Here is an 11,361-nt window from a genome sequence, read left to right on the forward strand (position 1 = left end):
GGGACCAGGTGGGTGTCCTACACTTGCAGGGTGGCAGCTGGGACCCCCACTGCTCACATACACTGCTTCACACCCCCTGATCAGCCCTGCTTGTCCTCAGTCTGAGGAGCTGTGAGAGCCCACTGAAGGCTAGCCCATGGGGACAGGGGAGTCCCACAGGCTTCAGACCTGTGGGGAACTGACCCTGCCGCCTGGGGCAGCAGTGTTATTGCACTTCAGCCGCCCAGGCAGTAAGGGCTTCCATGTGCTGAGTGAGCTGTGATGGAGCGGGGGGCACCCCAGGCTCCCAGCGGGGTCCCCACCACTAGGACTGTGCCTCGGGCAGCTTCAGGCCAGGCTCCGCTGACCCCTGGGCTTTCTGGAGGCGGTCGTGGCAGAGGAGGCTCTTGGCCTCGCAGTTGAGGTTCTGGTAGCGGGGTGGGCTGGGTGCTGGCCGGTGACAAACAGAGGTGAAGCTGAAGGGCCCCAAGCAGCAGCTAGGGCAGGGCAGCACCTCGTCCTGCTCCAGCACCATGCTGGAGCCATGCCCAGGCAGCATGGCCGCACACTCCGTCCGCTCCAGCGCCGCTGCCGCGCAGGGGATGCTGAGCTCAGAAAAGCCATCCTCCAGCCCGCTGCCCCAGGACAGCGGCTTGCTGACTGCTGCAGGGTGGTGACTGTTGAGGAGCCGCCCATTGAGCGGCTCCTGCTGCCACGGATTGCTTCCCGAGGCCAAGGTGCGGATGAAGGTGCCACTAGTGGATGCAGGAGTGCGGAGCTGCGGTGGCGGCTCAGGGTGGTGGGGAGCGCAGCCTCTCCGCTCCTCCACCCTGGGGCTGGATGGGATTCTCGGCTCTCCGCTGTCCCAGCGGCACTGCTTAGGGGCAGGGGGCCGGGAGGGGGACCTCACGCCCAGCGCCAGGCCCCCTCGGTGGGGCAGCTCGGGGGAGGCAGGCAGCGAGTGGCACTTGCGGGATGGGGTGGTGGGTGCTGAGAAGTCACACTGCACCTCCACGGCTGGCTCAGGAGTGATGGGGGTGGCAAGCTGCAGTGGGTTTGGAGGGGGCAGGTCAAATGTGAGTGAGATGACCGACTTGCTGGGGATGTCAAAGAGCTTGATCTTGCCCCCCTTCAGGTCCTCACGCTGGGAGAAGGGGTTGACACGTGCTGGCGTCTCCTTGGTCCTGGCCTCACTGCAGGGCTCTGAGATGGATGATTTGGGGGGGAAGACGTCAGAGTGGCTGCGGGACAGGTGCTGATCCAGCTGCAGGTGCTGTGTCCCCAGCTCACGCAGTGGGGACTGCTCAGCGCGGCCAGCCGCCCTCATGGCCACTCCTGGGTTGGGGCACAGGAGGGAGTTACCAGTGGAATGTGGGGACTATGCAGGCAGAGGGCAATGGGGTGCTGTCCCACAGATCCTCTCCCCCAAAATCATGGGCAACACACACTCCTGGGACACTCACATACCATTGAATGCGGACACTGTGCTGGGTGCAGGCACGCTGTCCCCAGTGCAGAAGAGGGTGGTCCTGGCACCCTCAGTGCCCAGCTGATGCTGCAGGACACCCTCCAGGCACTGCGTGATTTCCAGGAAGGAGGGGCGAGAAGTGGGCTCCATCTGTAGGAAGGAGGAGACCCTGGTGAGGTTGGTGCCCCTCCAGCCCTCTAGGGCAGCTCCCACCCCAGGCAAGGAATGGGAAGCTAGGATGAGGGCATCACGATGCAAGGGCTCACGCTGCAGCAGTGAAACGCCAGCTGGAGAAAGGCTGTCGGGCAGTCGTTTCCCACCATGGTGCGGAAAGTGGTGATGTCCAGGCCAAAATCCTGCTCCGGGGAGACAAGGAAGAGTGAGGCTGGGTGCCAGCACTGGGCTGGGTGCAGCAAGAGGGGACCCTGGAGCAACCCTCAGTGGGGACAAGGTCCCCTTTCACATTTCAGGTGACACATTACCAGCCCTGGTCTTGCCATGCCCTGCCTCTGCTTCCCATCCCATTGAGTTACCTCAGTGCGGGGCAGGTAGTCAGGGTCAGCGGGGACACGAGCAATGGTCTCACACAGGATGATGCCATAGGCGAACACATCAGCCTGCAGAAAGCAGGGAGTTGCAGGGGGCTGCAGCCTGAAGCCATGTAGCAAGCCCTCCCCTCCAGCCCCCCTAGGATGCCCTTTCCCTCTCCCTTCGCATGCCCAGGTGGTCCCATGCAGTGTCACCTTCTCATTGTAGATCTCCCCACGTAGAACCTCAGGTGCCATCCAGTAGGGAGAGCCCACCACGGCCAGTGGCTCCTTCTCGCTGCCCTCACTGGGGACACAGTGGCATGTCAGGGTCCCACTTCCCCAGATCCCCTTCTCCCTGTGCCAACCCTCCTCCATGCACCCCATGTCCCATCTCAACCACCACCAGGTCACCAACACCATTCCCTTCTCCACTCCTCGTGGACATTCCTGAACATATCCATCCCCCATCAGTCCTCCCACCAGGGATCACCCCACCACCCCCATCCCCACAAAAACATCCATTGCTCTCCTGCTCCCACCCCAAGCGAGCTGGAACCTCTTGCTTGGAGGATGGGGATGGACAGACAGACCTGTAGGTGGGGATCTTCTCTGCCAAGCCGAAGTCACCCACCACAGCCGTGTAGCCATTGGCCTCACAGCGCACCAGGCAGTTCTGGGGGCACAGCAGGACCTCCTGTCAGCCCCCACCTTAACACCACCACTCCTGGGATGCGTGTAAGGGAAACTCATGGCATCAGGATGCCCCATACCTTGGAGGTGAGGTCACGGTGGAAGATGCCCTTGGAGTGCAGGTAGCGCAGGCCACGGGCGATGTCGAGTGCCAGCTTGACACGCGTGGACCAGGAGAGGGGCACGGGGCTGTCCAGCAGCTGCTCCAGGTTCCCACCATTGATGTACTGGTGGGAAGAGCCATTGCCTTGCTGCACCCCGCTCCATCCTACCAAGCTGCTGGGTCCCCAAATCTCTTCCCATAGCTCCCCCAGCCACACACCAAGTGCCCTTATGGTCGCTAACACCCTCTCCCTGGCCCCATGACCACCATCCCACTCTCACCTCTGTCAGCGCGTGCAGCTGCCCCTGGTGCACACACACCCCCATGAACCTGCAAGAAGGGAGGAGCTGAGCATGACCTGGGAGGATCCAGCCCCAGGAGCTCACCCAGCCCCACAGCAGCCCCAAGTCCCAGGGAATGGGACGAACCTGAGGATATTAGGGTGTGAGAGGCGGTTCATTAGCTGCACCTCCCGCAGCATGTTGCCCCGGTTGCTGGTCAGTTTGTTCATCTTCAGCACCATGATCTGCCCGGATTGGCGGTGCCGCACCTGCAGTGGGTGCAGGGGGAGCTCAGCTCTGGGGGTCCCCACACCCCAGGTATGGGGCATCCCAGGGTTAGCGGGGGGCTCTCTGAGCAAAGCAACACCCCAAGAACCCTCATGCTCATGACACACAACCCACGATCCCTGGAGCACCCCACACGCTGTTCACCCCCTCTACACGCCCAGACCCCCAGAATCACTGTGGCAGCCCAGTCCCAAGAGCGCAGGAATGGATCGCAGCATGGACTATGCGGCCAGACCCCATAGCAAGGGGTTGAGGACAGAGGGAACACACGCTTTCCCAAGCAGCCCTGGGGGCACGGTACTTGGATGATGCTGTATATTTAGCCAGCCCAAGGCTGTCACATGAGCTGTGGGCTGGCGCCCTGCCAGCAACAGCAACCAGGAAAGTGGCCAAACATGGACACCCCTGGCCCACCATGGTCCCCAGCATGTGTGGGGTGAAGGCACAAGCACAGGGTCCCCTGTCCCAGTGTCAAGAAGATGGCACAAAGGGTCCCCTAAGCTGTCACAGGAGGAAGGACGGGATCCACAGCAGCTGCCTGGGGGGGCACTCGCTCAGCCCCAGCTGCACCCCAGCACACATGGAGGCACGGGCATTCCTCAGCGCTTCCGTCAGCTTGCTGCTCTTCTCCTTTTTAGTCGATGCTGCTTGAAGCTGCTGTGCTGGGCCCTCCCCACATGCCCCCCCTCCCCAAACCTAGGGCAAACCACATGTGGCCCTCACACATCAGCTGAGGCTCCCTGCATGCAAGTAGCACCTCCCACTGAAGGGCCTGGAGGGGAATTAGGAATTAATAAGGACCCCTCTCTATTAATCCCTGCCTGGGTGCACTGAGGCCAAACCAGCCTTGGGCAGGGTTGGAGCAAGTAGCAGCACAGCCTGGCTCATGGAGGGGCTCTGAATAATTCAGCAGCAGCTGCCACCCCACTCTGGTTACATCGCATCACCTCCTTGCCAGCCTGCGGAGACCTCCACCCTTTGCACAAGGGAAGACAGTGTGCCCCCAAATCCTCACTGAGCACCAGATCTGGTGCCTGTGCCCAGAGGGAGCCTGTCCCCATTCCATCTGCAGTCCCACAAATGTTGAGCGCCAAGCTGAGCCGGCAGTGCTGCCCTCCCACACATCACATCACAGGGCTGGTGGGACTGGATGGGTCAGTCCTGGCGTGGCACCGGCTGTTCTCAGGCGCCAGCAGCTGGCTCAGCCCCATGGGTGCTATGCAAATGCCTGGTAGCAGCAACATGTGCCATGGCACGGCTGCCCACCATGGGAATGATCAGATCCAAGCCAGCATCACTGAACAATCTTCTGGTGGGTGCTGGATGGGATCATGTAGCCAGGATGTGCCCATGGCCCAGTTCTTTGGTCATTAACCTCCTGACATGGTGATAGGCTGAGTCAGGTCTGAGTGCACTGTATGATGTTAATGCCACAATCCTGGAAGATCCTGGGGGAGGGGGAAGAAAGGAAGACCCTGCTGTGAAATTTCCTGCTAGGACCACAGTCAGTCTCCAAGCAGCACAATCTTCTCCCAGTGCCCCCTCCCCACCTTGGCCAGGCTGTGGCACCATTCCAGCAAGCTGGATGTCCTCAGGAAGCAGTGGTGGCTCTCAAGCATAGCAAGCCACAACACCATGTGACTGGCATGTTTGTTTTGAGGGGGTTTCTATCCTCCCCCTGACATCGGCAGAAGAAGGCAGCGGGCAGCAGAGCCTCCCCTGGCAGCACGGGTCCCCTCTCGCCTCTCCACGTGCTGGCCCTGTGCCCAGGAATCCCAGCACATTCCCTAGAGCTGAGCTCAGTTGAGTGCTGCGGGAGGCAGCAGCCTGTTGGCCCCCAGGCGGCAGCCAGCACTCACCCCCTGCCTAAACCCCCCAGCACCTCCCAGAACCCCCCATGCCCCATCCCACCTGCGGCACTGCATCCCCACAGCCCCATCCCATCTGTTGTCATGAGGGCTGGGGGAAGGGACGGGGCTGGCTGCAGCCCCAGCCTGGGCACAAGGGACCTGAGCTCTTTTAACAGCGGAAATTAGAGTCTTATTTAAAGAGCATGCTAATCAGAGCGAGCAGACGGCCCTGCAGCCTGTGCTCCTGGCGAGATGCAGGGCAGAACCCACACCTGGGGGTGCCACACCTTGAGCAAAGCCTGGGTGCCTTTCTGGTCCCCTCATCCCAGTGTCCCCATGAGGATGGACAGAGGGGTGCAGGTCAAGGAGCAAACGCCACAGGCAACTCTTACAGCTGCACCTGAGCTCGTGGGGATCCTAGCAGTGCAACAGGTCTCACAGTGGGCAGGACTGGAAAAGCTGCTCCCTGTGCAGAAAAGGCAGACCCTACAAGAAAGGTTTCCTCTGGGAAGCACAGGAACAGGAAGCTCAATCAGGCCGCTCACAATGAGAACCTGAGCATCAGCAACGCTCACCCGCCTGGGTTTGTTTCCCCATTGGTGCCACCTTTGTCACTACTCCACCTGGCTTCGTGGAACAAGATGTGGTCTGCCAACAAAGGGCACCAGATAAGAGTTGTATCATTCATGAGCTGCATTGGTCATTTTTGAATAAATAGGAAACCTCAAAGGTCAGCAGGGAAACCAGCTGAGATGGGTAGGGGGCATCTGAGCAAGGGCTGCCCCCCATAGCTATGGGGCTGTGCACACTGGGGAGCTGCATCCTGGAGACAGCAACTCTGGAGGATGGCATGTTTGGGTAAAGCCCCAGGGGAAGGCAGGGTGCTGCACGGAGGGATGCGAGAAGAGATGCAACAGCAGGTTATGGGCTGGAGAAAATGTCTGGCACGAACACAGCCAGCTCAATCTGCTCTGTCTATCAGTGAGATGGAGAGGTGGCTCGCTGCAATGCCTGCGCGCCCGAGGAAGCAGGTGGGCCTCTGGAATCACACTGAGAACCAGTTGCTGCCGGGAGCAGCAAGGGCCAGCTCCATGGGGGCACTGCTGGGAACACCCTGGGACAGCCGCGATGGCTCGGCGAGAGGTGGGCAGGGAAACGCCATCAGATGGCTGTGCTGCGCCAGCACCCCGGGACCAAGCCACCTGGTTAAGGACACTGAGGTGTGGGCCCCTCCTCATTCCCATGCCCTCCAGGGATGGAATGAAGCAGGGCCGAGCAGGCAGCTGCAAATGCGCACAGCTGTGAAAAACACTGCGGGGTGGAGGGAGATGGGTGGAACGTGACCCCGTGCTTCATCCTCCTTGCAAGATCAGGGCACCATCACCCTGCCTAGCCCCGCTGTGCTCAATGCCTGGCCTCAACCCTCTGTACCTGCACAAAGCCCAACCCGAAACCTCCTGTTCTGGCTGCTGTGGTTCCATCCAGCTCCCACCCCTGCATCCTCTGCTCCCCCAAATTCTTTGCGGACACTGTGAGTATAGTGTGGGAGCAGAGACGATGAGCATGGAGAAACCACGGTCTGGCAGAGATCCGGGATCATCCATTATTAAATATCCTGGCTTTATTAAATGCCTCCTTCTGCTCCCAGGTGCTGCTGCGTGCTCACAGCCAAGGATCAATAGGAGGAACCTGGCCAGCTGTGAGGCCACGGCCCCAGACAAGTGGGAGGGATGGCCTTGGGAGTGTCCTCTCTGCACGGCCTCCACGGCCACATTGCAGAGCAGTGCTCAGAGGGGCTGCAGAAGAGGTGGGGGGATTCTGATCTAGCAAAGCTGTTATCAGAAAGGGCTGAAGCCATAAGAAGCGTAAGGTGATACAGAGCACGCTGAGCACAAAAACATGTGTACACACCTCTCCCTGGAGTGAACACAGCATGCAGCCCTTCGACGGGCTGAGAGTGAGTGCCATCACCACCGCCAAGACCCCCCACCAGCACACCTGGGCACGGCCACGCGTGACCGTCCCCACTCCAGCAACCTGCGCCCATCCCAATCCATGGGGACCTGTGTCACAAAGGCAGCCCCGCAGCACCGTCCCCTTCAGACGGACCCCACACACCCACCCGCCCCGCTCAGGGTGCACGAGAAGGCGGCCGCACCTCCCGCCTCCGAACCGGCTCCGGGATCCCCCACCGTGGCTTTCCGACCCAACCCATCTCGGCCACCACGCCGCCCGCCGGTGGCAGCGCTCCGGAGCTCCGCGCCCGGCCTGGCTGTAAACACCGCTCCCCTCCCCCGGGGAACAACAGCAGCGCGGTCGCGGGGCTCTCCCGCAGCCACCGCCGGGCACCTCCTCGCTCTCGGGGGTCCCAGGCTTCCCACCACCCCGCCCCGCTGGTACCCGGACACCCAGTCCCGTCCTCCCCTCCCGCCCCGAAGGGATGCTCGGCGGCCGCGCACACCTTGAACACCTCGGAGAAGAAGCCGGTGCCGATCTTCTCGCAGTAGAAATCGTCGATGCGCGCCAGGGTGGAGACGGCGCTGCGCAGCGCGCGGTACGAGGAGGGCCGCATCCTCCCGCAGCCCGGCCACGGCCCCGCCGCCTCTCCCGTCTCGCTCTCTTCGGGCCGCTCCCCTCGCAGCGCCGAGCCAGGCCTCCGCGGCAGCTTCTCCCGCTCCATGTCGGCCCCGCCGAGCAACCCCCGCGCCATTCACATCCCCGCGGGGTCACGGCCGGGCCGCTCCGCCCCGCCCCGCCCGACCCGGCTCGGTTCCGCGACGAGCAGCGGCGGTGGGGGGGGGAGCGCAGTGCTCATGGCCCAGCGGAGTCCGCAGCCCCGACCCCCGCCCGGCCCGGAGCTGCGCCTCCACCGCCCCGAGCGCTGGCACCGGCGGGGCGGAGCCGAGGCGGGGACAGCCCTTAACTCCTTGGCAGCCGCCGCCGCCGCCGGGCACGGAGACCCCTCCCGCGGTGCGGGGTTTCGACGTGTGGGGTCCGATGTCGCCGTCTGTCCGGCCCCTCGCCACGTGGGGTCGCCGGTGCTGGGCCCCCTACGAACAGCGCGGTGCGGATGGGCCCCGCCGAGGCTCCCGGATCTGCACACGGCTGTCCCAGCTCAGATGCGCCCTGTGTATCTGCCACTCCCTGCCCAGATGGTGTCTCTGGAACTGTGGGAAGTGCAGCCTCCTGGTGACAGCGATCCCGCTTCTCTTTTCTCTCTTTCTGCGTCCCCCCACTTTCCTCCTCCATCCTGCTCCTTGCTGGTCCATCCATCCTTACCCCTGGGGCTCCCTGCAGTGAGGTCTTGCATCCTCATGCACCACACTAACTGCTATTCCCACTGAGAAAAGTAGCAGCGCAGGTTGTCTGTAGGCATGGTGCTTTTGGCCAGCGCCTGTCTCAGGATTTCAGCCATCCCTTTCCATGGCAGCACCACTCCAGCCCGGTGCCTCCACTTGATGGGGTGACAGGTGCTGTGCACCCAGAGGCAGCAGGACATATTCCTGGGCATCCTGGGCATTGCATCCTGATATCTTCATGCTCCTACCCTGCTGCTTCCAGCTCCCCTGTGGTGCTGAGAGATAAAAGTACAGCTAAAAATACAGCTGGGATCCAAGCAAACCTTGTGTCAGCCCTTCCATTGAGTGCACACGAGCAGCAGCCCCACCAGGATCAAGGCAGAGGTGGAGATTAGTAGTAAGGCATTTTACAGAGAGAAGCTCAGAACCACAGCCTGTTTCAGGCTCCTGCTGCTTACAAGTGGCTGAGTATACATTCAATTAAGCTGTAACGGATAAATGAAAGCCCTGGAGACAGCCCTGACTGTGGAAATTGCTGCTGCAGGATTTTCGGTCCCTTCTCTCACCAGCACTGGTAGCTGTGCCGTTCTACTTCCACACCACTCTGCTCCCGCCCAGCACAGCCATGAAGGTCCCCGGTGCCTTCAGCCCTCCCGCGGTGCCAGCAAGCCCAGCTGGCTCGCTGGGCTGAGCAAATCCCAAATCGAGGCCCTCGAGCTCTGATGAGGAAGAACAGGGACAACCCACTTGGGATCTGCTCACTGCACAGAGCCCAGAGGACACGGGAGAAAGTGCCAGCTCCAGCCGTCTGTGCGCAGCCGGGTCGTGCCCAGCAGCACGAGCACAGGTGACGCAGCAGGACTACATTTCCCAGCGTGCTGCATGTCCCTCGGTGTGCGCAGGGCCCTGCACGCCCCGCACCCAGCAGACTGTGCGAGGTGCAGCAGCCTGCGCCCAGCTGGTTGGAGGCGCGGCGCTGCTGTGTTCTGTGGCACGCCAGCTGCAGGGCCGAATCAGCGGGGCTGCGTGCAAATATTTGTTGTGCTGTTAATTTTCTAGGAGCAGTGTCAGCACGGCACCTGGCACTGTTCGCTCTCCCCCTCGTCACCTCCTGTTGATTCTGCATATTGGTACTGTGGCATTTGTGGAGGCGGCACCCGCATCCCAGCTCCGTCCCTTAGTGGTGGGCACTGATTTCAGCGTGTAGCCTATCTTGCCCCTGCTAGGAAGCGCAACGCTATGCCACGGGGCTGAGTAGGTGGCAGCTATGGTCATGCCCACACCACTTGTGTGTGACACACAACAAGGTGGCATGTAGAGACACGAGCCCAGCTACGTCCTCACAGTGATCCAGCAGGAGCAGTCGGCAGGAGCTAATTGCCTTGTGCCGTTCAGGTAGGGGATGCACCACCATCTCCAGCATCCCTGTCTCTGCTCCTGAACTGCCCATCTCACCGTACCTGCCATGCTCCCTCTCTAGGTTTCTTACAGGCAACAGAGCTCCTTCTAGCTTTGGGCTACTGGTAGCTCATCCCAAGAGGCTGTGCTAGCTTTACTCCATCTCCTGCCCTTCACCGGGCTGTTAGCAATATTCCCCCTCACAGCACAGAATCCCTGAAGTACTTGTGGTTCTGCAGATGTGAGCCAGGAGTGGGGATGCCAAGAGGCAGTGGGAGCAGAACCACATCAGAGCTGCCACAGGGCCCAGGGGCCAGCTGCAGGGCAGCAGGGCTGGAAAGCTTGGTGGCTTTGGGGAAGAGCCTCCGCCTGTGGTTTGTCTCTACCCTTTGGTCTGCATGGCTGCAGGACAGCGAAGCCATGCATAGCTCAGCACAGTGTCTGCCACAGCCCCTTCACAAACCCACCTGCACAGCCCACTACAAGAACAAATCAACATCCTTAGCCTTGTCTTGTCTTTCTTGCCTATCTCAGATCTGGTGGAAACATGGAAACAAGCAGTGCATCAGGCTGGAGAACCATTGCTCTGTGAGCTCTGAGATCTTGTCCAGAAAAGACACAAAATAAAAACTATTTACTAAGAGAAAAGGAAGAGACAAACCACAGTAATGATATCTAGGTTCATGTATATATATATATTTATAAAAGAAGTGATACACAATGCATTATCTCACCACTTGCTGAAGGGTGTGTGGTGCTTACTGCTGCTGGGTTAAACCACAACAGTCCCTGTGGCACCCACTGTGAGACCCAGAAGGCTGAGATGATGACAGATCTGACCAGAATGCATTAAAATATAATTGCTGTAGTAGCTCAAGAGCTGCTGGTCACAATGCTGATCTTGTTCATAATGTGGTTTTATTTGCTTTCAAGGTTGTTTTTCTTAACTCTATCCACATTGTTTATAATCTCTGAGGGCTGGTCTGGGCTCTTCTACAGTTTGGACAGTTTGTATACTGTGTGTGCTCTTGTTGTATCAGTCATTTAATTTGGTGCTTGTACTCAATCACAGACTCCTAGAATTGCTAAGGTTGGAAAAGAACATTAAGGTCATCTAGTCCACCCTCAACCCAACCCCACCATGCCCACTAACCCACGTCCCTCAGTGCCACATCTCCACAGTTCCTGGACACTGCCAGGAGCAGTGACTTCCCCACCTCCCTAGGTAGCCTGTACATCACCACTCTTTCAGAGTGCATTTCAGATGTTTAAGAACAGTACTGAGAGGTCCAGCAACTCAAAGGGAATATAACTTCCTCCTCACCTGCACAGACCAGCCTCTCAGCTACCAGAAATAAGCATTTTTGAGCTCAAGAGAGAGGATATGGTTGGTACACACTGTGTGCCACCCTGTGGTTTTACTTCGGTGGTGATGGAGAGGATATGAGAAAGTGAGATGAAAACCCACCACAACC

General features: G+C 60.0%; 1 protein-coding gene across 1 annotated transcript; it reads right to left on the bottom strand.

The window, feature by feature from the left end:
* Positions 1 to 304: 304 nt before the first annotated feature.
* On the bottom strand, positions 305 to 7,899 carry TESK1 (testis associated actin remodelling kinase 1; the record flags this gene model as incomplete). The annotated part of the gene is made up of 10 exons (XM_079548747.1): positions 305 to 1,314; positions 1,447 to 1,597; positions 1,714 to 1,803; positions 1,981 to 2,064; positions 2,191 to 2,281; positions 2,568 to 2,650; positions 2,748 to 2,894; positions 3,052 to 3,100; positions 3,199 to 3,320; positions 7,651 to 7,899. 10 exons carry the CDS (start codon positions 7,897 to 7,899, stop codon positions 305 to 307), a joined length of 2,076 nt encoding a protein of 691 aa, XP_079404873.1.
* Between the last annotated feature and the right edge of the window lie 3,462 nt (positions 7,900 to 11,361).

This window comes from Tetrao urogallus (assembly GCF_951394365.1).
Source record: "Tetrao urogallus genome assembly, chromosome: Z".
NCBI classification, from domain to species: domain Eukaryota; kingdom Metazoa; phylum Chordata; class Aves; order Galliformes; family Phasianidae; genus Tetrao; species Tetrao urogallus.